We start from the raw sequence: 26,140 nt of genomic DNA, 5'->3' as shown, positions 1-26,140 counted from the left end.
TGAACTTCAAAACAAAAACACAAACACCAACAGTGACATTTTTTTATTTTGAAACAACAGAGAATATGGCAGACATGTAAATACATGGAAACCAGTAATGTATTTTAATATGTTATGTTATTGTACTTGGTCTTAGACACACGTCGCATTAAATGGACCTGATTTTCAGATGTAGGAGCCTAAGCGAAGACATTGAATGCGTCCCATCGCGACATGTTTGGTTTTTCTCCTCCTCCTCAGTCCGCCTTGTTTCCCTCCGTATCTGCTCAACTGTCAGTGCTCGGACGTTGCGTTAAGGTGTAAATTCGAATCCCGCTCTTGGGGAAATTTGAGGACAGTCGTCCGACATTCAGGTCTTCAGGGGACAGTAACGAACATCTAAAGAGAGTCGCCAGACATTTTATCGCCTGTGTGCAGTTGCTTTGAAACTAAAGTAAAATGGATCCAATGACTCAATCCGCCCAGATATCGTCGTCGCAAGGTTTAGCCGATGGACAAAATTCGGCTGCCAAAGAATCCAAGCTATCCGGTAAGAATGACTCAGCGTTAGGTTTGCTATACAAATGTCAATTTTAACCAATAGGTTTACCACGAATTACCGTTAAACCATCTGTTTTTAATTACAGGCATTACGGATTTTATAGGTTTAAGTTACGTCAGTACCTATTGAATTGACATGTAAAGTAGAAACGCTTCTTCTCTTTTGTCTGCGGTTGGCCTGTGTGTGCTAGATTTAAGCTTGTTTAAGCTACGATTGGAAACACCTGTGGTAGCGAACTTATCCGGACACACTGCTACTAACCCGCCGCGGCCTGCCTGCGCTTCCCTCACGCGCTCTCTTTTCACAGCCGAATGTCTCGCTAAACGTCAGTTTTTGGATTTCATAAGCGAACATTATAGCCGATGTTGCAGAGCTCGACATGGAACTAAACACATAAACATGGGTCATTACTGAGCAGCGTCCATTCTTCCAAATGATAGTGAGATAACTAATACTGACACTTGATATATATGGGGTTTTTTTTAAACCCACGTCTTGCGTCATGCTCAACGTGGCGGATCTGCTTGATAACTGCACATTACATGACAGTTTTCACTAAAAGGTTTGAGGTGACAAAGCGTGTTCGAGGCTACACGGAGCGATGCGCTGCACTGCAGTTGCATTGTTACTGGCAGCGAAGGGAGGACCTCTTAAAGGCGCACTGCCCCTTTGTGTCTTCGCGGGGGAAACCGCCCCGGAACCAAACATCCAGCCAGATGAGGCTTTGGTACCATCAATCCTGTCGCCTTCTCCAGTTGTGAGGCTCTTTTAGCTTTTCAGGTTCCACAGCCCAGCCCAGCCTAATTAAAAAAAAAAACGAAGGAGTGGTGTGTATTCCGAGGGGTTGACTGACAGTGGATTGTTCTTTGAGGGAGTGGCACATTCAGGAGCTGTGTGAGTGGCATGTGTGTAGCTCTGTGTTAAGCTTCTGGTCTGAACTCCATGGCCCAGTCAGCCAGCTCACGTGAGCCTTTGGAAATTCTTTCAAAAGCAACATCGTGTTAATCATAGGGATTGTAGGCTTTGAGAAATTACAGCATGTGTGGTCATGGGTGTCAACTAGGTGTGGCTCTTGATGCCTCAGTTCCTACTGGCTAAGGCCTGGACTGTAGATATTAAATAAATGAAAGATGACCAGAAAGCTACCGGGACTAAAAAGGAAGTGCACAAATTACAGCACAAAGCATTTTCCAGGCTTCCAATCATTTCACCTAGTGAATGATTTTAAACATGTCAACATGGACCAAGTTATAATGGATTAGTCATTAGCAGCCTTGAGAGGGTTTAGACATTTTTGTGCACAATAATATTTGATGTAGGATATTCTTTTCATAGCCTGGAGTTAATTCACTGAACTTGCATCCCTGTATGTTTAAATGACAAAGGGTGGCACAAACTACACCGACATGATGGCAAGTTCTTGTGTACCCCTTTGAAAGGCAGACTCCAGGAAACGTGTCAATGTTTTCTGGCAGTCCTGACCAAACTCTGAACGATCAGTTATGCTTTTAAAAAAGATTTCCTGATAGGTAACAAACATCAGCCTCTGTAGTAACAGCATCACAAAATACGTAAAATACGGGTATTGGGTCCTACTCTGCATCCATGTCAAACAGAAACTTTGGGGTCGGCAGTGGATGTGTATTACTATTGTAAAATCTGCCACTAATTACTAATTATTATTTCTGGCTTTACAGGTTTGACAAGAGCCACTGTGTTGCTTTTGAATCTACATTAACATATGATATATTGATACTTGACTATAAATGGACAAGAAGAGAAAGTGTTTTATAGCTTTATAAAAAAATCTAGTTAAGCTACTCGATAGAACTCTTCTTGGACATGTATGTTTGATTTAATACCTGCCACTGGGCATCTACAGGAAATGTGAATTTGTAATGATATAACTAATGACACCCTCCTTCCTCCCTTAGCACAGGGCCTAATGTATTTCAATTTGCTTTTTGCTGATAATAGATTTTTACACAGCTAACGCCATAGTTGTCCAACGTTAGACTTGAAAGTCACTTGTCAGGGGAAGAAGGAAGAGAATATCTGTATGTAGTTCAGATGTATCAGTTTGAAAACCTGATCCCAATACTTTGGTGTAAAGTCAGACTGTGGCAAATGGTCATACTCTGTGAGCATGTTGATTTCTCTCATTCAAAGTTAAAAGAACCAGGACCGGCTGTTAATCTCTTTAAGGACTGCAACAGTAGCGAAAAGACCTGCAATTTGAGTCAGAAGTGCTCCTCTGTCTTCTCTTAACCACCAAAAGTCAGTCAAGACAGTTGGAAACAATTAGTCACTAAAGTAGTAAATCATTTCTCCGAAGGGTTTTCAGTGAGTGATGGGTACAGGTGGCCGAGGCCTGGTGATGCCCAGTATTTTCCACTGCAAACTCCACTAGTTTTATCTTTCAAGTGGTATCAGATGGCCCGGCCTGGCCCGGCCCGGCTCTCCAGCTCCCGTCTGTAGCTCAGCCCGTTTCTCTGGATGAGTCAAACTAGATTGCAACACTTGAACAGTTTGATCACTGTAGTAACTCATTCAGGCATCGCCGTGCTCACTTTTCCTCACAGGAATGTTCTTAACCAAGCAGACTGACCTTTATATTACTTGAGGCATCAAACACACCTTCAGTTTGATCTGATCCCTGAGGAAAACAGAATTCTTTTCCCCTGCTGTGGCATGGTTCACATCACAATCCAACTGTTTTTTAATGGCTTGGCAAAACTTCAATTACTGTAGTTGATAGTATCCCAAATGCAGCAAATCACAGCTCCACTAATGAACACGCATTTCTTTCCAATCAATGTTGTTAAATTGACTCATTTGAAGATTCCCAGTGTGAAGCACCGCAGCTTGAAGGACCTTGGAGTTCTTTCAGCCTCTTTACCCCCTCCTCTCTCTCCCTGCTCAAGAAAAGGCCCACCTCCCTCCACTCCCTGCTGGAGTGGACCACATCATGAGGTCACAGAGACAATGAGTTGGCTCTCAGGGGTACACGCCCTGCGCCAACACTTCCACAAGCTGATTTTATCAAGAAGAATTTGAAGAATTTATTGGCCATATATGCATGCACGTATAATGTATGAGTGTGAGAGATGTTTCCACGAAAAATAGTTGGGTAATGTTATTTTATTTTTTTATTTTCACTGTCACTGCAGTTTCACACTCAAACGCTTGCATATGTCCGCGTGGCGCTCGCACCAGCAGAATTGGATCATGTTTGCTGCCTGTATCCCCTCTCAGCGCTTTCAATTCAATTTGAAAAATGTGGTACCACTGTAAGATTCAGAGCTGGTACTGCGGTTAAAAGGTGAAGGAGTTGTGTATTAAGACGGTAAAGAGGCACATGAATCTGAGAGGAGGATTGCTGCAGTGCAAGGGCACAGCAGCCCCAACCTACCCAGCATGGAGGAACTCCGACTCAGCTGAACCCAAAGGAGACACCAGGCCGCCGCCCGTCGTAAACCTGAAACTCTTCCGACCGAACGTGGAATGAGGTGTGAGCCCCCTAATGACTACCTCCTCTCCTTTAGACCAGTCCAGTCAAGTTGTTCTCGATGAACACACGACCGTTCCTTCATGGAGCTGGCTTTTTTTCATTCCTTTGGCCCAAGGACGTTCATAGTGAAGTGTTCACTTGCAATAATTATTAAGCATAGTGCGTTAAAAAATCTGTTAAACTGCAAACAACTTGCGGGAGCAACTGCTAAAATGGAAACCACTAGTCCACCTTAAACATCCGCCCATCTTAATCCAGCCTGGGAAAAACATGTCGCTTTATCATCAGCTGGCAAATAAGACACTGGAACTTTGAGTCTTGAAGATTATAGCATTAATTCAATGAAAACTAATGTTCACAGCTCACTGCCTTAATGCAGACTTCATATGTGGCATCACACACGCTCCTCTCCCTCTCTCAGGCAATAGCAAACGTTCCGCCGTGCTCGCAGTACACTGACAGATTATACCAGGCCGATACACCACTGACAACCTAGTATCTAAACTAACTAAAGAGATGTGCAACATCACAGGGCCTAACCCTTCCTGGCGGATGAGCTGGGGGCTCTGGGCTGTTTGGCTCATTCGTTGAAGCTGGTGATAAATGATGGATGTAACCTGTTGGGGGCCTTGCTTATTGTTGCTGCTTGTTGGCACTTTATTCACTGCAGGGCTCTCATGTTGTAAATTACGAGGTAATGGATGTTTAACATGCGCCCCCTGTTCTTATGAGTGGGGAAAAAAGGAAAATCAGCATTAATATTTTGCCCATTTAGTGCACATGAAATTTTTTACTAAAGAATAAATTGTCTGTTGGTTGTTCTGTTTGCTCACAGTGACACTAAAGCAAAGTGACCCGTGCTTTTGTCTGCTTAATTAAAATCTTAAGGTTCTACGCAGAAAATGAAGGTCTTTCTTGTTTAGAAAATACAAGTGCATGTGTTAAAGTTTTTGTAGTGGCATATCAATGTCATTGTATTGCTATACAATGTAGAGTTGTTAAGGCTGGATAAGTTAACTCTTCTCTTCCTTTGGATGGGTTCAATGAATAGAACTTCTTTTCTTCCTCTTCTAGGATGATCATTTTTCTGTCCTTTTTTTTATTTTTTCAGATTCCTTTCTTTCCTCTTCGCCCGTATCTCTCATTCAGTCTCCTCAAGGCAAGTGTATGGTTCGCTTACGCTGCTCGCCATCTCTCACCCTCTGTCCTGTACTCTCGGGCCAGCCTGCTGCTGTACCGCTCTTCTTCATCCCTCTTTCTAGTGCCCCTTTCCTGCTCGCCTGAGTCCAATCAACATACAAACCAGCAGTAGTGAACTCTGGTTTTAACCCCAGATCCTTACCTAGCTTGACTGGTCTTTACCCACCCCTCCGCCTATACACCTTGTCATGCTCTTCCATCTGGTTCCAACACTTCGGACCCTGAGTTGCTGCACTAAGTTAGCCAGGCAGTAAGACTCCTACTACTCTCAATGACACATGGTATTGGTGATGCTTCTCACCTCCCCCAACCCCTTCTGGAACTTGAGATGACATCTTTCGAGCTCATCCTCTAAATAGACATTTCAATCTACTGACATATGACATTGTTAATTTATTGTATGAGCTGCAGGCCAAATTCTGAGCTCATGCTCATACAGACGTTTACCTATGTGGTTCGCTTTGGATAACGTGCCTCTGTTGCCTTGGTGGTAATGGATCGAATTGGCATGCATCGCAGCGGTCACTAGGAAATCAAAGAAAATCTCCTCCCGTTTATTACTACTCTTCCATCTCCAGAATCTTACCCCACACAAAGAATCAGTCGAGTTAAAGCACCTCTCTGCAGCTGCTAGGAATCTGATCCCATGCACTTTTTACTGCCTGCCAATGAGCATTATTTAGGTCAGCAGCACTCACTGTAGGTTCAAGATAATCCCAAGATTGCCACCTTATTTTAAGAAGGCAGATAAGTTCAAGTTGACATTGTGTGCACAAGCGCAGAAACCTAAAAATGGATCAGGTTGGTTTCTCGGGGGGGGCACTAGCTTCCTGCTGCCCTAGTATCCAAACCCAAGGTCCCCTCAGCCGCAGCAGCAGCCGGGACCCAGAGGATGAGTGGCACTGAGAGATATCATTTACCGCCCATCGCTTGCGGCCGCTCACTCGACATCCACCACACTATCCGCTTCTAGCTTTGTAGGCTTTGTGCATGTCTCACATAGTCGCTTAAGCATTAAGTAGTAGGTTTTCTTTGTTCGGTTTTGCTACTACATTCTTTTTAATTTATTGATTATTGCTTTGATTCTCATCATTATCATAGGTTTGTACTTGTGTGAAAGTAAAAACAAAAGGAGGCCAATACAAGCGTTTAGTTAAATAGTTACCTAAAAGGATGGGCATAGATTAGGTTAGACAAGTACTCAAGTTACCCGCAACCAACACACTTATGTCAGTATGTGTGTGTGTGTGTGTGTGTGTGGGGGGGGGGGGTGGGGTTGGTAGTTCAGCGAAGGAGGAGTTGAATAATTTTGCTAACTATATAGCAAACTCAAGCTGACAAACACAGACCATGGCGCTATGCCAGATAAAGGTCTAAATGAGTACAAAGGCTTACAACTATTTAGTGAGAGCAGTTTGTCGACAAACTTGGACCCAGAGTAGCGTTCAAAGTCTGCAGATTTGTTTTACCCGGGAAGCTAGCATATCTAACGATAAATCTCCTGGCAGATGGCTAAGTAGCTTTATCCTTTATAGAAACAATGATGAAAAACACCAACTGAGATATGACTGGCTATAATTCTGCCAAATATCACCACCATGGTTGGTGTTTAGGTCAGTTTTAGCAGGAGAAAGCTAGTTGGCGGTTATGTACCGGAAGATTTGTTTTTAGCGATGATTGCCAACTGGGTGGCCGTTTAAAGCTACTTTGGTTCTTAGGTCGGGGACCCAACCGCTCTCAAAATAGTTGTAAGCCTTTAGACTCTTGTATGCTTTCATCTGACAAGCTATGTAGTTGAAGGTCTGTAAAAGGAGGTCATTTTTTAATGTCAATCACCTCCACGTGGGCGAACGAGACAAGTCGTGGAAATCTATGTTCTCAATTTTGCAGGGATCGCATCCAATATGTGTTTGTATTTTCTGGTGATAACTGCTACCTGCAGGTTCAAACAACCCTTTTATGCATTACCATTCCTCCATTACCAATTTGCAGTACACCTTCTGCCCTCCATCTGAATTTCCAGCATTATAAATCACGTGATTGCAAACAAGCTGTCCGAACTTTTAAAAACTAGCTTTTTCATTAACACTTCATTGTTACAATTGTTAACATTATCTATTTTTTTGCTAACTGGAGCAAATTATTTTGATACTTGCACACATACATGAACACTCATCTGTAGTTACTCGGACGTAAAAGACGTTATTTGGCATATTACAAAACAGTTTACTGCGTTATCTGAACCATGTTCAAAGAGCCACTCATAGATTTTAGTATACAGTCCTTCTGCAACCTGATGTAAAATCTTCTGATTTATTCGCAGAGCACAAGCTGTTTGGGACTTTGTTTATCAGCACAGAGCCAAAACGACTACAATGCTGTTGATGAGATGGAAAGTCTGTTTATGTGGCCTAGTTTGAACAAGGCATTGTATTGTGAGAGCACAGGAGGTGGCAGTCCAAGACAAAGTGGACTAGTCATTTGGGCATCAGAGGAGGAGTCTGTCTATGCAGTGCAGGGTAGGGGTCATGGGATCATGCTGAAAACAGAAATTACACCGTTGAAGGAGGACGAACCTGGACCTTGCAGTATTTAGACGATACTAGTAGATCTGGGAATGCATTCGCAGGATTGTGTGCTGGGTGAAGGTTAAAGTTGTGTTCAAGTTGAGCTGGCCAGCTGACGTTCATGTCTTAATATAGTAGCCAATTCTCCACGGTACTGCCTCAATGTTGCGTGAGATCATTGGCGCTGAAAGGGATCATGGGATTTTTGGAACAGTTGCTGAGAACATCTATGGCACGCTGTGGGATAGTTGGGGGCTGCACGGCTTGGGAGGTGTTTCCTTCCATTATGGGGACCATGAGCGGCTCCTCAGTTCTGTGGGTGAGGAAAGGGTGGAGTTAACTGCACAGGGACAGCAGTGTTATCGCACTTTTTTTAAAATCATTTTAAGACCGTAAACAAATACTAATTATGTAGCAAGTAACGGACTACAGCGAATTTGTCTTAGCTCTTTTGCCTTCCCTTTGCCTACTGGACATTACTTGTCAGGGAGAGAAAAATAGAATTTGAAAATACAGAACTCAGTCACCTGAGCCCAAAGCTTTGTGCAACAAGAGGTACTTTGTTGGGAACCTTTAAGTTGGTAGCACAACTTGGACAAAAGGTCCTTGGGGTTTGAGTACAGGTTTGTTTCTGACCTTTGGCTTGTTGTTGTGTACATCAACAAGCCAATCTGGGTTGTGTACAACCCAGATATACATCTTGTATATCTGGGTAAAAGGTGGCGTGCGCAGTAACCATTGGCAGCCCTCATCGAGTTACTGTTATTAGTACACTATCAGTATTGTTTAAATGTAGTTTGGATGTGACACTATGCTTTCTGTAAAATTTGACCAGTGGCTTTTTATATTGAAGTTAGCAGCCTTGCATACGTGTAGCTAATACAAAACGAGTTCATCCCAGTTATGTTTAAGTCTTGTCTCAAACAATACCACACTATCACCATATTTATTCAGCTGGGAGTGGTTTAGTGAACAATCTGTTTTGAAGGAAAAGAAAAGCAATTTGTATAGCAAATACACATTTGCTATACAAATTGCAACTGACAGTCACCATAGTCAAACATGATGAGATCAGTAATATTTTATTTCTTTTGCTGCTTCATCTGATCATTCAAATAATTTAAGTTGCCATACTGAGGTAGTCCTGATAGCAACTTTTTGGAGTTAAAAGCGGCATGCAAAAAGTGAAGATCCATTTTACGAATCTTATATCTTCATGGTGCAATGCATGATTGCTTGGGCTGCAACATTAAGACCTCGCTGATTAATATTAGAATTGCATGGGATGTTGAGGTACTACTGTGATTTATATGACCTCCCTTCCTTTTTCCTTCGTGCTGTCGTTCTTCATACATGCCAATGCAGACAAAAGAGTGATCCTGGGCTCCGACAAGCCCCGTGAAGGTGTTGCGACATCCCTCCGCTTTCCTTCTCAATCTGGCTCATTCACCCCTGGTAATTACGGGAGTGATGCAGGGCCACCAGATGGACAACCCGACTCGCCGATTAAGACATCTCCTGTGTCCGAGCGAATAAAGGCACTTGAAGCTCTTGCTGCCAAAAAAAAGGAACCTGATTTTAGAAGTGATGGAGGTTTCTCTCACTTCAGAGACCGCCACCATGAAAAATCTCCCATTGACACCCCCAAATCTCCCATTGACACCCCCAAAACCCCCATTGACGCCCCTGAATCTCCCATTGACACCCCCGAATCTCCCAATGCCCCAGAAGATCCCATTGACACCCACAAATCTCTCACTGACATGCCCAAATATTCCAATGACGCCCCCAAATATCTCACAGAGAAAATCACTCCAAATGTCCAAAAAAGTGAAGATTCATCTGATCAAGAGTCACCAGAATCTCCCTTTGAAGTACTGGGAGATTTAAGACAAGTAAATGAATTTGAAGAAACCGAAGAGTGGATGAAGGCTCACTTACCTCCTGTGCCAGACTTTGATGCTGTAGATTCAGTAACAGTAACAACTGCTGACAATGTTGCGTTAAAGGATGCTGACCTAGTTCCTGATGCTCCTGCTGCCTTTGCTGGTGTCCCCACTGCTTTCATGGATTCTCCTGCTGAGGCTCCAAAACTGAAGGATGAGTTCAGTGTTGCACAGAAGCAGTCAAGTGTTGAGGAAGAGTCTGGCTTTGATCTAAGCTTTTTACCAACAGCCTATATGTCTGATCAGCAGGAAAAAACGGGTGCCCTGACTACAACAAATCTTGTTTCAGTGATTCCCGCTGCGTCTGCTCCTCTTTCAGGCTGTGACACCTCATCTCTTCTTGTTGGTCCATCAGTTGGCACAGATGTTGAACATAATGTCTCTGACAAGAAGACCACGTGGACTGTGGACTTGGAACCCCCAGAGGCAAGCGAAGCTGACAGCTCAGGAGAATCTGATGACACAGTCATTGAAGATGGTGTAACTGTTCCTCCATCTGTTCTTCCTGCATCTTCTGATGCAGCAGTTTCAACTGATCCTAACCCTCCTTCTGAAAATCCCAATCATATCACTGAGGAAAATAAGTCCCCTCCACCAAAGTCTGAGAGGAAGCTGATGCAGGTTCCTACAATAAATGTTATTGAGACAGATGAGCCAAATTACAGTGACGAGGAGATGGAAATGGAAATTGAAGATGATGATTACGAGGCTGAAAAAGATATTGCTAGAGAATCTCCAAAAACCCTAGAGCAAGGTGACAGTAAAAATGAACTACCCAAAGTACGGCCCTTAGAAACCGAATTTATGGAAGGCTACTCTCCTCCATCCTCACCTGTGCACTCAGATGATGAATACTCTCCTAAACACAACATCCTCAAATCGATTCCTGAAACTGTACATCAGGAATCTGCATCAGCACTTGAGGCACAATTTGAAAAACCCTGCACCACATTCAGTACAGTAAAGGATGAACCTTCCCCTTTCATAGTCATACATGAAGACGTGAAATTCCCAGACAATGATGAAGACTGGTCTGATGAAGCACAAGATATCCTGGTCAAACCTTGTGTGACTCCTCATTCTCAGCCCAAGGTGGATGAAAGGAGCAACACGGTTGCAAAAGATGCTTACATGGAGACTACTCCCCAATCTAAAAGCAGCTTCATGCAAGATGATATTTATGACCGACAGTCGTTTGATTACGAGTATGATGGATCCTCTATCTTGGATGACATTGATGACAGAGGGTTAAACAATGCTAGGCAGCGGTTTCTTTCGGATCCTATTCAAATTGAACCACTGAATTCGTGCACTCAAAATCTGGAGGACTTCCCTGCAGTGAGTGAAGAAGCCCTCCCCGAGCCAATTGGTGAACCATCTCTAAGAGAATATCCCCAAGATCCATATTCCTCTATCCAAGGTGAAAAACAAAGCAGCATCAACGAGCAAGATTTAATTAAAAAAATGACCACTGATGTTGTTACAGATAACATGGCAAATTGCTGCTCCCTCCCAGAACAGAGCGCTGCATCAAAGATCCAGCAGGACACTAAAGCAGGTCACCATGCACCTGATTCAACAAACAACACAGAAATCATTGCCCCCGGCAGTTCAATGTTTGAGCCTACAGATAGCTTTGTGGAGTTCATGCGAGAGTGTCTGAAATCAAGGCAGGATGAGGAGCCCGATGACACTGTCCAAGCGGTCTTTTCCAATAAAAAGGTGTGCAAAACCGTTATGCCTTCTTCCCAGTCCCCTCCAACCATGGTGATGGATCTTGAACAAGAACAGCTGACTATCAACGCGCTCAAAGAGTTGGGCAGCAGTTACGAAGAGGAGGAGGAGGTGGAGGTGGAGGTGGAGCCTGTCCAGTCGAGGGTTTGTGACCAGAGTACAGGCAGCCCCAGCCCGACATCTACACAGCAGTCTTCCTTTGCCGCACCTCCCAATCCTCCATGTTCTCAAGGCAGCCGTGTGTTAGACCGCACATATTCCAAAGAGGTAGAAGCCATCGACGAGTGGGTTGCTGAAGCCTATCATCTTGCTGAGCATGTCTTGACCGCAATACTAACCCACTTATCAGGTAACCCTTCTTTCTTATGGGCAGTAGGCCTGCTGACCTCATACAGTTCCCGCAATAAACCTACTTTTGTGCCTTTTAACGCTCTGCCCCTTTTCAATAATATTCTATAATGCATACATGTTGGACCAGGCTTAAGTAGAAAAACCCCAATTTTGTTATTGCAGATGGAACTCTTCACGTCCCTCTCTTTCTTTAGGTCTGTGGAGGCTAGCCTTCCCCCCATAGTGGCCACTTTTACTAGAAGGGTATGAAAGGCCTTCAAATGAACACAGTCAGAAAAAGTCGAATTACAAAGGTTTCTTTACCAGTTCTCAAAGGCCACACTCCACTTTTCTACGGTGTCCCTTTGTGGGCATTTGTGGTCTTGTAGTTGAGTGAACACATGAAAAGTGAAGCCATTGCGTAGAGAATGGAAAAAGGGCTTCTTCTACCGGCCTTATTCCAGGCTCTAAAAATAACTGAAATGCTAGGGTTAGGCCAGTGTTTCATAAGGCGTGTTATTTTTATAAAAATTAACTTCCACCAACCATAGTCACTTGTGTGAATTATTGCATGATGGCACATGTACAGAGTAAATGCCAAAAGGGAATGTTATAATTGGAGCAGTTTTTCTCATGTCAGAATGTTTGCATGCCTGATTCATTGAGGACTACAGATACAGATTGAGACTGAGAGACACATTTTGAATGTCAGGGGATCTATTGCACTTTAGCATTATTAAAGTTATTAAAAGAGAAGTTCTTATGTCGAGTAGCAAATAGCTAGAGAATCTAAAGAACTACAACACAGGAAAACCATTGTCTTAAGTCGTCTGGCTATGTGACAGAGAGATAGAAAAGCTGCAGAGACTGCAGTTTACGTTAAGATTATAGCAGCCAAATCAGTGTAGTGTGCATATAGTCCAGTGATCCTAACTTTATTTGAGCTTGTCACCCTCCACTGCCCTCTGTCAGGGTACCATTGCTCAGCTGTAAAGGACAGCAGAGGTGGGGGCTTAGATATAGCGCCAAAGCGTTGGCTTGCAAGAACCTTGAAAGTCACGGGGTACAGTCAATCCCCAGTGTCGGATTTCTGTCTCGATGCAAGTTTCCACAGCCCACTTGTCAAAGACCATGACAAGGCATGGTAAGACAAAATAAACCCCCACACAAGTATGTAAACAGACACTGATCTCCATGAACTGGGTTAGACTAAGATTTATATTAATATTTTGATATTAGCTAAGAGTAGGCTTGGTAGTGGTGTCTCCTGAGGTCCTTAGCGTTCATCTTGACTCTCCTGCCTCTTTCTGGGGCAGACTCTGCTTTGTGGGATCAGGAGGTCTGACTGGTTGCTTGACACTGGGCATTCTAAGGTCTGCTGCACTTAATCCTATCCCAATGCTTCATTTTCTGAATTTAATAAATGGTGCTCTTTTAGATGCCAAAAGTTCTCAATTAAAAAAGACATAACACAAACCAGAATTTTATCAAAATGAAATGGCGCTACTAGCTGTGGCGTGTACATGCTATCATGTTCAATGCTCTGTTCTGAACAAGCTTGCTAGCTGTGAACATATTGTAGTCGTTTTCTAATTCAGATATCAATCACTTGCATTGAAAAGAAAGCTGTGTTTCAGTGGTCTGTAGAGGAGCTTGGCCCCCCTCCAACCACGAGCTAGAGCTATTTTAGTGCCCCTCTGCAGTGCTGTTCCATAACTCTGGTCATTAGGCGGAGTGAGTTTGTTTCAGTTTGTGTGCGTGTTTCATGTGGGATAAGCGAGGTCATTTTTGCATTTGCTTTTCAGGTTTCTGTTCCCCCATCTCCGAAAATGTATCCCAGCCATCTGTCAGTGAAATCCATAGTGTTTTCTAACGCGATCTTCTAAATTCATTTGTGGGCTAGTTCACCCGACTTGTTGTCAGGCTGTGAAAGATTAGTTCAATTGAACATACCATAAGTGCTCAGTGTTAATCCTAATCAAACTGCTCACGTGTCAGTGTTTGGTATTTTACTCCCCTTTAAGCGATCTGGCAAGGACCTGTAATGTCTTGTTTGTTCAGGTTATCATCTTGTTTTTTGTCAGAATGAATAACTTCAGTCAGGAAATGTATTTGGGTCACGTCAAAAGTAGAGTAAGGTTTGAACAGGCTTAATGGCTTTTTACTTAAAATACTCTTTTTGACTAGATGAACTCGTAATTAAACCCACTACCAGTAATCTATTATGGCTACTCATCATTGTTTTGGTTTTTCTATGATTGATATTACTTGTCCCTTTTCTTTAAAAAAAATATATATATATATAAATAAGATTGCAATGGAAGCGTAACGTGTAGCCTCAAATTCCATAGTTGGCTCTGCCAGCAATGTGACTGTGGTCGAAGCTCTTTGCAATGTTATCACCATTGGCTGCCGGGTGAAATCTACATGTTGAGAACCGTGTGCGAGGAATCCCTCGTTCTCTTGTGGTGGTTTGCACATGTCCTAATAACGCTTGTGGTGATTTAAACTATTGCCGGGTCCTTTCGGTCGATATCTTTTTTTGAAAGCTATCTAGCACTTGTACTAAGCCCTGATGAAGAGATATACTAACCATAGCTAAAGTGAGAGTGAGCTGCTAACTGAGTGAAAATGGGTCAACTGCCAGTTTAAAAGAACATCTGGTCTGAATGGACCAGCATGCATATGGATCTCTAGTCCACTGCATAGTGACCAGAATCCCCTGTTGTCACATACTTTAACATTTGCTGTACATTGTGTGATGATTTAAATCCAGAGAGAGACCTAAAACTCTACTAAGGCAGAACATATGATGCCTTCTACAAATGCAGGTGAAGTGGGCCAGAGGCCTGAATTGGTGAATTGTGTTTGGAACTTCCTGAAATGTGTTGTTTGATCAACTAATGGCAGCACACAGGTGCATTACATTGTTGTTTGTGTCTGCTCGTGCCCAACACCACAGAGCCAGAGAGAGCCCCCACAGGCTGCCACAAGAATTAAAATGCTAGTACATCATTATTTTAAAAAAAAATCAATTGACAAAAGACGTTATTCATATCTTAATAAGATAACGCTGTTTATACATTCTTCTATTTATTTATTTTAAGTATTATATATATATATATATATATATATATATATATATAAATAAAAAAATGTTTACCTTTCTTTTAATGTGGAGCCTCTGTTTGTTGAAGTCTCGAAGTAAGGTGTGCTGGCAGCTCTCTCGCTCTCTCTCTCGCGCACACACACACCAACCCCTGCAGTGCAGGGTGAGGAAACCCCACTCGTGTTGCTGTCAGATGAAAACATTACATCAGCAAAGGAGTCCCTTTTTTTTCCCTTCTACCAATCGTACAGTTTATTTTATGAAAGCGTTTTATTTGATCAATGCTAATTGTTGGTATGGTGGTTTTCATGCAGTCTATTAGTATGCAAAATGCATTGAATACTTTTTTATATAGCTTGAGTTCAATAGCTGTCAATGTACTGGAATTTGACCTGTTCTTAAGGAATGAAACTCCATCTAATAGTCTTGTGGTGGTTGAAGAAATATCCAGTTTTATTTATTTATTTATATATATTCTAGTTATTTTTCGGTTTAGCCAGATATTTAGCACTTTGCAAAAAATGGAAGGATGTCTGAGTGGGATAATTACCTATATTAAATGGAGCAAGAGTTGTCAGCAGTATTAATTGGGAGCTGGACTTAGTTTGAGCCCATGATGGGCTGTTGAGGGCTCATTGGCCAGAGTATATCATTAGATCTCCCTCAATCCCTAGTCTTTTTGATGTTGTACATTCTGCTTTTATACATTTCTTACATTAATTTTCATATTTTATCACTAAAACAAATGGCTGTTTGTGTGACGGTCCCATATAACGTCTGTTCCTATTAAACTAGCTGGACCACTGAAGCCCGAACCGTCCCTGAGGCATCGGCCCACGTGCTTCCTCCCCCACTTACTAAAGGCTTTTTTAAATGCAGCCGTTTCCCCTTTGCAGAGGGAAGGCGTGTCAGTCTGAGCGTGCCGGCCCCTTTTAAGCGTTACATAACCGCCTTGCACAGAGGCCATCCCTTCTGCATGGCGACTCCTCACAGGACATGCATACAAACATGAAGCGGGCATCCGCAGCAATGTGCCCTGTTATTCTCCAAAGAAGATTTCTGTTTCCATACCAGTGTTTTATTCTGAGCTTTTCTCCACACAGCGCTAACTACTAGGATAACATCAAGATTTTCCAACCATAGGGGCTCAATTTACCTCCGCTGGAAATAGAGCCAAGCTTTTACTTTGGAAACATTGCGAATAAAGCAAACAATTTAGATTTAAATCCTTAAATTTCAGCGTCTATTTTTTAAATAAAACTAACGCCCCCCCTCCTGTCTGCAGTAAAGGATCTGATCCACTGGCGGGACCCTAAGAAGTCGGGCGTGGTGTTCGGGCTGTCCCTGCTGCTGCTGCTGTCGCTGGCAGCCTTCAGCTTCATCAGCGTGGCCTCCTACCTCCTGCTGGCCCTGCTCTGTGTCACCATCACCTTCCGCATCTACAAGTCTGTCGTCCAGGCCGTGCAGAAGTCCAGCGATGGACACCCCTTCAAGTAAGACTCATAGAATTTCAATGCTACTTTGCCTTCTCTTTCGGGTTGTTTAGGAGATTTTAGTTCTCTGCGTTTTTAAATTAGGCCAAAGTGGGAGAATAGAAACGTTTCTTATTCTTTCAAGCCAGCGGCAGTCATGGCCGGCGCTACTTTAAGTATGTATTGAAATATAAACAAGAGCTGATCAGAATACAATGAGGCCCTTTACCAAATATTTATCTATTAAACGTTATTTTTATACAATTGGGGGGTGGTTCTAAATCAATCGCAAAAGACACAGTCAGGACCCACATGTGTCGTTTGACATTTTGTTTGTCACCAAAAGCAGAGCTTCTGTCTTTCATTTGATTAATGATATTTGAATGTTTGAATCCAATATGAAACTAATGTACATTATGTTTTGCTGACCAGAGGAAAAAGTCTTCAAAACTAACTTAAAACCTAAATGTTTTTATGTATACGTTTTTTAACAATGAAGGCCTTTCAATCCGAAGGTAAAGTAAATACATTTAAGAATTCCATGGCAGACATCCTCACTACTATGTTGTTGTTTAAACATCCATCTTGTTCCAGCATCGTTTGTGAAATAATTTAGGTCCATGCTAGCACGCATAAAAACGTATCGCAGGCCTAAACGCATACGCTGACATGCAGGTACCAGTCTTAACAGGAGGTAGAGAGAATAAGGCAAGTATTAAAGTACTCTTTCATAACTACAACGGTGGCGCTCGACAATATTCTACAATCTTCCTCTATAAACTGGCCTGGTGCTTGAATTCCCTCTCGCACTGGAAAGCATTTAGGTTTTTGTTGTTACTTTAACCTCCGTATGAACTTCCCAATAGTTGTGTAGAACAAGATATGCCTTAATAAGAAAATCTGTTTAATTTCCATCGCCCTCAACTGAGGCACTGCCGGGCACGTCGCTCGCTAATCGCTCCAATAACAGCTGCTTCCTCCTCATGTCGGCAGCAGCAGAATTATGAAAGCTCAGTATAAAGGTAGCAAATATACCCATCTTAAGATGTAGTAGTGTGAATGTATTAATTTTTTAAGCCACAAAGAAACAAATGTAAGCCTCTCATTCGTTTCCTCACTACAGGCCAGTTCTCTGTTTTCCTGCAGGACTCACAAACTTAGCCTCATTTTGTGCTCACCTCCTCCTCCCTCTCTGCAGAACCTTGATAGAAAAGGATGTCAGCATCCCCCCGGAGACTTTCCGCAAGCACGTGGACTCCAGTCTGACCCACATCAACCGAGCCCTGAAGCAGATGAGCCGCCTCTTCCTGGTCGAGGACCTCGTGGACTCCCTGAAGGTGAGAAGCCCTGACCATCAGTCATCTGAGTCGCGGTCATTTCCTCTGCTCATAATGGAAACCTTTACCCACCCTGTTCTACAAGAACCTTAGTAACCCATCTCTCGGGGGAAATCAGTCCAATTAGAAGTACTAATCTGATCTTTATCGCTAAAATGAAATGAAGACTGTTAACCTTTACATACCCAGGTTATGAACGAGTCCTGCATAACTGTACTTGAGTTTAGAATCCCAACAGATGTACTCTAAGGAATCAAGGACACTGACATATACAAAAATCAAGTAGAGCAAACTGAAAGTTTAAATTGATCCACCACTTATAAAGGTATATCTCATGTTAAGACGAACATGAAAGACAAGAAGCCTCTTTTTAATGGTTTACTTAACTGAGCTGCCAAACAACTTATGATAAAATGAGCCACAGATGAAATGGCTCATTTTAAGGACGTGTAGCCAAAAGATTCTGCTTTGTAAAACGCATCGGAAAAACGAGGAAGAAGCTCTCATTGTTCTGAAAAGCCCCGAGCTGTAGTTTATCTGAAGGAATTCAAAGTCTGTCCTTCACTAGCTTTAGTGGTTTCGAATGAATGATTACATCTGAGCTATGGTGATGTTTGGTGAGAGTTGTGCAGGCTGTCACCAAACTATGCACAAACGAGAAAGGTAGACGTAAAGGGGTCCCTCCCAAAAGGTGCAACAAAACTAACAGGGGAAACCGGGAGCTGACAGTCAAGCTCAGTCAGTCCACACTGTGTGGGTGCGTCACAAGCGCTTTGACAGCTGCTTTTCTTTCACTTCTATCAACTCTTGCAGTTCTAGGGAGTGGAACAGGCTAGGTGGAGGGTGAGATACGGGTATTGAACTCACCAAAAATATTTTAAGGGAAAATAAATGCCTGCTTCTGTCATACTTTGACATCAGCGCCTGGCCTATCAAATTGTAACAAGCAGGCATCTCTGTTTATCTCTATCAGCCAGGTGGCAATCGCTGGTTCTGCAGAGTAGAGCCAATGTGCAAGCCTTAAAACCTGCATTGTCTGTACCGACTCGCAGCGGGTGATTCGTTCCTCTGGTTTCAAAAAGACATCTGATAAAACTAGTTCCCACACGTCTAATTTGCTCTTTTTTTTGTGGTGGAAATAGGCTTCCATAAAATTCAATTCATACCATTAATATTTTTCTGGCCTTTTATAAGTTTCTAATGGCCACTATTAAGACCTAGTTTTAGAATTTACACTTAGCTCTAGAACTTGTAAATCAGAGTTTCAATCCTATTTCAAGTGTTGTATTGTGTCCTGAAATTCTGCGTTCCTCTTTGGTTCACTCACCAGCTGGCTGTGGTCATGTGGCTGTTCACCTACGTAGGAGCTGTCTTCAATGGAATCACCATCCTCATCCTGGGTAAGCACTGAGGGAACCGAGATGCTGTTTTATGTTTTTACACATTCTAAATACACATTCCTGAAAAAGTCCACCTGCAATGCAATCCATGTCAGTGTGTTATGGAAACCTTTTTTTTAATTTTTTATCAAATATTTATGGCCTAGTTGATTATTTCTCAGATGGTTTCAAGTTCATTGGGTTCAGGTAACTTTTAACAAAGCAGTATAGACAGAATATTGATGAGCCAAGTGTCACAATTGATTTTATCTTGAGGGCCAATATATAGTTCATAACTGAATGAGGACATGAAGCCTCCAAGTATCTACGTATTGAGATTCTAACAGACTAAACCATATTAACATAGCATGCTATTAATGAAGAGTAATATGATGTATGTTGCAGGCATAATTCTACGTGGGGATAATTTAATGAGGATACGTGCTCCTTCAGTCCGATGGTTGCCACGATGACTGGGAGACATTAGTTTGAGGAGTGTGGATAACCTCACCTCACTGTACTATATACACACTTTCTCCTTTAAATCTTTCATTTTTTTTTAAGATAACCAGCTGGAAAATCTTCCAGATTTCATGTTGTCGCCCAATAAGTGTTGATGATTAATGTAGTTGATTGAAACAATACATTTGTCGCTGCTCTATTGAGGGTTTTTTATAGTGGAAAATATGCTCCTCCTGCTTGCAGTAAGTGACGAAGTTGGAGGTGGTGAAGAACTACCTTTTGATACCAAGGGGCATGCAGAAAATTCTTTTCTCTTCCATATCCATTGTATTTTAAGCTGCAAAAATAGCATCTGCAAATAGGTAAGCAGAGGATGCTCTGGACGAATGTACATTGGACAAAGTTTTAGCGGACTCTCATATTTAGCCGCATCTCTTCGAGCAAAAGTAGAGGGCAGAAGAAAAGCAGCCCAAAAGGCTGCGGCAGAGTTTTAACCTGCCGAAACACACATTCTGACAACAGTGACATTCTATATGTGGCCTTCATTTTTCAATGCATGTATACTGAACATTAAAGACCTGAATCAAGTTTGTTTTGTATTGTGCAAACTATAATATGAATATGCTATCATCAAAATAAATAACAAACACTAATTAATAAATAAATAAATATGAAAATGCTGAAGTAATGTGTCTTCTCTGGCTGTCTGTTTCTTCTCCAGCTGACATCCTCCTCTTCGCCGTGCCTCCCGTCTACGAGAAGAACAAGGTGAGAGTGCAACCCTTTGTCCTCGGCCTCCGTGAATGTATCGGATGACTTCAGCTGAATATTCCCATGAGCATTGAGTCACTGGATGACTCCGGTCTTCATCACACCCTGAAGGCTTGTTGCTGTCCAGTGTCTAGCTGCTGAGAATGTGAAGTCATTGTACTGCCGGCTCATCCTGTCCATGCACATCGTGACTACTGGGAACTTCATGTGTTTATGGGAATGTACTCATCAGCTGTTTGAGGGGGGCCCTTGCTGGTCATAGTTTATTGTTGTTGCTTTGGCCCTGGATTTAGTCACAGTGAAGATGCTACGTTCACGGGTACCTTTTTTTTTTAATGTTTCAATACTCGATGTGATGAGAGCTACGGATCAGACCAGTTGCATCAAAACTTCTCCAGTCGAACATTTCTTGCAAGCGACAAAAATAACTTTTTTTGCAGCCAATCACGGTAAGCATTCTCCGCATTAATGCAGCATGTGATGGACCCATTGGCACCAGTTCTGACAGTTTTAACATTTAGCCTTGGAGTCAATGGAGTGGGGCCCCGAGTTACGGTCCCGCAATGCTCAGTAGTAGGGGTGTAACGATTCATTTTAACAACGATTTGATCGCGATTCATGGTTGCCTATTCGATTCATGGACGATCTGGGTTAATTTAGAACGATTCGATTCAGTGACTTGAAATCGATTCAGTAACTTTACTGGACAGTGCAGGCAAAGTTTATGAGATCCATGTTGTTTCTTTTAAGGAAATCAGGTTTAAATTAATGGATATTGTAAACAAGCAAACAACAATTAATAGCAAAATATATTAACCTTTTAGTTGAATCAAGTGCCATTTTCAATGTAAACATTACACAATATTTACACAATGTTTGGATCAATTTACAGAACCCTGGATTTTCAACCACATTGTAGGGTCGCATGTCTTTACAGCTAAACTTGGCAATTGTTACTGTGATGTTGAGTTTGGTGCTGGCGAGGCCTGAGGTGTCTGCAGAGCTGGAGTTACCTGCTGCTGCTGCTGCAGCGGTAACGCTGCTAGAGGTCCTGACTGTCGGCGTTGTTTAATCCCACGGCGCCTTAGTAGATGGCCGGAAAGATTCGTCGTGTTTCTGTGTCTTTTTTTGGGGGGCTTCTACATATTCTACAAACAGCGACCGACTTATTTAGAACACCTCCGTGTTTGCAAAAGCCAAAATGTTTCCACACGCTGGATCGATAAGTTAGTTTGTAAATGTCTCGCTCGCAGTTGTCTCCTCCACGCTGTGTTTTGTTGTTGTTCCATTTCAATCGATTTGTAATCGATATATGTCGTCCGGAATGCCGATTTGCGGAGCACAGATCGATTCAGTTGGATCGCAGGAATATACATCGATTAATCGATTCAGTGAATGAATCGTTACACCCCTACTCAGTAGTAAATGTGTGTGAGCGTTGTAGGATGTGGTGGCGATTAGCCGCCCAGTTGGACACAAAGGTTCCTTTCACTCGATGGGTATAGAACGTAGAAGTACTCTTTTGGGATCTCTATGAAAACCAACCCCCAGGTCCCACTTTTGGTTTTGGGTTTTGCTTTGGATTTCTCAGCATATATATATTTTTTTAATCTTTTCTCAGCGCCGTCAATTATTTTTTGGGCTTGTTCTTGGCTGCTCACAATCTGTCTGCTGCCTTACAGAGTCTACCCTTCAGAAACATCCTTCGCACTGTAAAATAATCAAATCCAGGCACGGAGGACAGGAAGTGTGCGAACGCAGACACATCCACACTTCTGGGTTGGAAGTGTGAATTTTTGTATTTTTCCCAGGAAAATCCTACTCACTGTGCCTTTTTTTAACCCTCTGGTTCATCAGGTTTGGTTCGAACTTGAATTTGTGTTGAGTAGTGTAGAATTTGATGTTACTTGTAGAGTAACATTTCTTTGACAAATATCACAATTTAAACTTAATTTCAGCTGTAATTTGTGACGGAACCATCAGAAATACAAAAAATAGCAATAGAAACAAAGAATTGTTACACCCCTTGATGAACAATTATTTAACAAAAACCTGCTTACCGTCCCACTGGCAGGTTTTGGGGTCAGAGTGGGTTCTGCTTGAAACAACATAGTTCATACAACGTATCAGCTGATCCAGTGTAAACGTCTGCTGGCCTTTGTTCTGAATTATTTCACCAGACCTCTAGTGAGCTCTCCTCTCCTGATCACTCGAAATGTCAACTAGACAACGACCCAAATGAGCATCCCAGCATTCTCCTGCAGTGGTTAATGTGATAAATGGATCGGATTTCAGAATAAAGAATCATAGCCCCACACTGATGCTTCTGTCACTGATGACTGACGTCTGTCTCACCCCGTCTCCTTCCAGACCCAGATTGATCAGTACATTGACGTGATACGCACCCAGATCAACACCACAATGGCCAAGTAAGTGAATCAGGTGGTCAGTGATGAGTGTGTTCTTGACGTAGCTTTCATCCACCCATTCAGTTTCACATCAGTTTGTTTTTTTCTTTCACAGGTTGCAAGAGAAACTTCCCGGAGCTGTGAAGCGCTGCAAAACTGAATGATCAACCCCCTGATCAGAAGCCTCCACGACTCCATCGCCCTCATCTCCATCTTAGAGCCCCCTTACCTTCTCTGACCCCTCTCCAGATAACCCCAGTCTAACCCCCCCCCCCCTCTAGCTCCCCCTTCTCCTCCACCATCCATCACCTCCTTACCACACTGAACCTTCCTAGGTAGAAAATCTCTTGAGCTGTTATTCAATGTAAAACTACTGCGCAGCTTAACTTGCAAGCATTAAAAAGAACTGTGCCTGTGCAGACAGGAAGCGTGTCGCTATCGAGGAAGTGACGTAGCACCGCGGCAGAACCCGACTGTCGGTGGGCGCCACGAGGTCGAGTGAACTAGACTGAATATATGACCTGGTTTTGTTGTGTAGAGGGAGCTGGGGGCAGGGGAGTGATGGCTGTCCACCTCACAAAACAAGCAAATGTCTGTACTTTAATGCACGCATAACTTTGACAGATCATTTGTGATGTAAAAGTAAAGAAAATACAAAAAAAAGCGTGCTAAAAGGAGCGTTTTGGGTGTAATGTGGCTAGTCTTATCCTGCTCTATTGCTCTACTGCTGTTAATATGACTTTGATTTAAAGGCTGTTAACACTCTGCTGTTACTGATGGGCCTGTTAGCGACTTAGCCTGACTCACCTCACAGGCAATTCTGTATGTTTCTGTAATGCACTGAACATTTTATTTTTTAAACCCACTAGCAGGTTCAAATAAAAGCGTTGGAACACTGAGCCAGTGGTGATAATTTGGTCTAGTTCACCCTCTTGATCAGATGCATTTTTTGACTGGTTCTCCGTATGTAAATATACACCTGGAGAGGAATACAGTCGCTCTCGCTCTCTTGTTCTTTCTCACTCTCTGGTTATCTCTCTCGCCTCCCTTCCATGTACGGAACACATTCGCCTCGCTTTTTATATCAAAGGGAAAGTTCCCTCACAGCAGCACTCCTTTTGTCGCATCCGTTCTAGCCACAGTGTCGAGGTCACACACTCAATTGTACATTTTTCTTCTCGCTACTTATTACTATTATTGCTATTAATTATAGGATCGCTGCTTTGACCAGCCAGTAGCTTGATGACAGCATTGTAAGAGTTCTGTTAACTGACGTAGAGCATCGTTTTAAGATGGAGTTGTTTCCGAGGCCTCTGGAGAAATAATTCCTGATTGTTGGATACGTTCAAAGATTCTCTCTGATGTCTTGTCACTTGTCTCAAAGCGGCCACCGCAATGGATATGGACTTAATCGTAAATCATTGAACGATCCACAAACTAGCATTCTCCGGAGATTTGACGACAGAGAAATGGAGCAGCTCTGAAAAGTCATATTAATAATAAAGTTCAGATGTGTTTTTTGGGGGGTTGAATAATAACTTAAACTCTCAATTTAAGTATAATTAATTCAATTTCATTTAATTAAAAAAAAGATAATTGCTTGTTTAAAATCATCAAATGTTTTTTTGGTTTTCTTTATTCTCTTAGCACGTTTAGAGTCCATATACCCTCAGCTGTGACCTGAGCTGAAGTCCAATAGGATCGGGGGGGTTGAATACGTGTGTAGCCGGTGATATGGAAGCGCTTTTGGAGAGCTTACTATAGAACTCTGTCCCTTTTGTTCCTTTTCTTTGACTACCAAGAAGCGCATGTCCTAGTGTAAGCTGGAAACCGATTGCCACCCTATATATATATGTTGTATCATATTCTCTACCCTGGCTCTTGTTTAATATGATTATGACTTGTGACTGTTTCAATGGTGTTTTTGAGCTCTGAACTATAGTCATACGTTAGCCACTGCTGTCTCCATATTGTTTTAAGGGATGAATATACAGAAGGACATGAGTGTTTGTTCGCTGTGCCCTAATTGAAGTTTGCACGGAGTCCCTGTGTACTGAACACCTCCTAAATGCAGTAAATTCCCATTAAAACTACTACGTCTGCCTAGTTGTTTTCTCTGGTTCACCCCTGAATACAGACCGTGTTAATGTTTTAAGCATCCTGTTTATTTATTTGACTGTAGAGATGCTGTATATGTTTGCTCTAATTTGTCATCTAAAAGCTTGACTGATGGAACGCTAATGGAGGTCATTTGTGTCTGTTTACGTTTTTTTTGTTGATTTAAAGGAACAGTTCAAACAAATCACAACATATTCCAGAATTTAGAGAATGAAAGTTTCATTTTCAACTCCTTTTGTGTCATTTGTGGTGCTCACAGCATTGCATTACAAGTCAGCACTTTTTGGGGGGACTATTTCTTCTTTATAACGTAGTTTTGAGGAAAACCGCTCACTTTCAGCAGCACAAACTATATTCTGCTGTGTTTTTGTGGAATCGAAGACGATTATTCCATAATGTATCTTTTGGGTTGAACTGCCCCTTTATTGTTCAACCAGCTCCCTTCAGGCTGAACCAGTGTGTTGACATGACAGTGAGTTAGCTTCCCCAAATGTGCAGCACCTCCAACTAGGGGCTGTGTTAACCTGCAACTGCACCAAGGCTAAACCGAGCCGCCCACTCAGATTCTATTTCTTTAGAGTGTAATATATTCTGAAGTAGACCTGTTTCCGCACAGCATGTTGTTTTGTTGCGTGTGCGTGTGTTGCTTTGACGTTGTTCACTTACACGAGCTCAGTTTTGTATTAGCTATGACTTTGTTTCTGATTTTTAAAGCTTTAGGAAAGATGTTGCAGGAAAAAAAAAGAAAAGCGCTGAAAAAAAAGTATGTGGTCTGTACTGATGTCAAAGTGAAATTAATAAAAACACATCAAAGGAGGATGGATGTGTTCTCCTCTGTCGGGGTAAATGCAATTTGAGCGCCTCCACAGGAACAACATATATTTCCCATTATGTCTGCAGATATCAGAAATACACAGAGGAAATCAAATCAATATCAATATTAAGAAGCTCTGCCTTGAAGCTGTATGGTGTTTGGGTGGAGACATAATTATAGTTTCTAAAATTAGACCGTGCTGTCACACTATATCATTAATGTTAGCAGTCCCGTGGAGACTCCATGTTCCTTTTAAAGCCTATGTGGTATTACATAATAGGACCAGAGCCCTGAATAGTGAATGAAGCATTACAAAGTTACCAGCCCTGTGACTGATGAACAAGATGGCAGTCTGGTGCAAATGGTAAATCCTCACATAACTCTTGCAATGTACTGTTGTCAAGGCAAAGAGTTCTTGAAAAGGTTTTTTGTGTAAAGATT

The 26,140-nt window shown here is 42.3% G+C and overlaps 1 protein-coding gene across 3 annotated transcripts; it reads left to right on the top strand.

The window, feature by feature from the left end:
• The first annotated feature begins 34 nt into the window (after positions 1-34).
• On the top strand, positions 35-25,702 carry rtn3 (reticulon 3). Of its 3 annotated transcripts, XM_078105757.1 has the most exons (8): positions 186-529; positions 5,164-5,211; positions 16,224-16,431; positions 17,609-17,747; positions 19,078-19,147; positions 20,310-20,356; positions 22,730-22,788; positions 22,883-25,702. In XM_078105757.1, the coding sequence occupies exons 1-8, from the start codon at positions 439-441 to the stop codon at positions 22,929-22,931; spliced, it is 711 nt and encodes a 236-aa protein (XP_077961883.1). In that variant the 5' UTR covers positions 186-438; the 3' UTR covers positions 22,932-25,702. The 3 variants fall into 3 exon arrangements, with proteins under 3 accessions (XP_077961885.1, XP_077961883.1, XP_040035657.2); XM_078105759.1 differs by lacking the exon at positions 5,164-5,211 and having other exon boundaries at positions 35-529; XM_040179723.2 differs by lacking the exons at positions 16,224-16,431; positions 17,609-17,747; positions 19,078-19,147; ... (1 more) ...; positions 22,730-22,788; positions 22,883-25,702 and adding an exon at positions 9,185-12,085 and having other exon boundaries at positions 226-529.
• The last annotated feature ends 438 nt before the right edge of the window (positions 25,703-26,140 follow it).

The sequence above is a fragment of the Gasterosteus aculeatus genome, chromosome 7 (genome assembly GCF_964276395.1).
Source record: "Gasterosteus aculeatus chromosome 7, fGasAcu3.hap1.1, whole genome shotgun sequence".
NCBI lineage: Eukaryota > Metazoa > Chordata > Actinopteri > Perciformes > Gasterosteidae > Gasterosteus > Gasterosteus aculeatus.
The sequence above is the reverse complement of the archived record's forward strand: the minus strand, read 5'-3'. Positions and strand labels throughout refer to the sequence as shown.

Coding starts and splice junctions, on each gene's coding strand:
- rtn3 (XM_040179723.2), top strand. CDS start 439: ATGGATCCAATGACTCAATCCGCCCAGATATCGTCGTCGCAAGGTTTA. Junction 530..5,163: donor CAAAGAATCCAAGCTATCCG/GTAAGAATGACT, acceptor TTATTTTTTCAG/ATTCCTTTCTTTCCTCTTCG. Junction 5,212..9,184: donor TCTCATTCAGTCTCCTCAAG/GCAAGTGTATGG, acceptor ATGCCAATGCAG/ACAAAAGAGTGATCCTGGGC.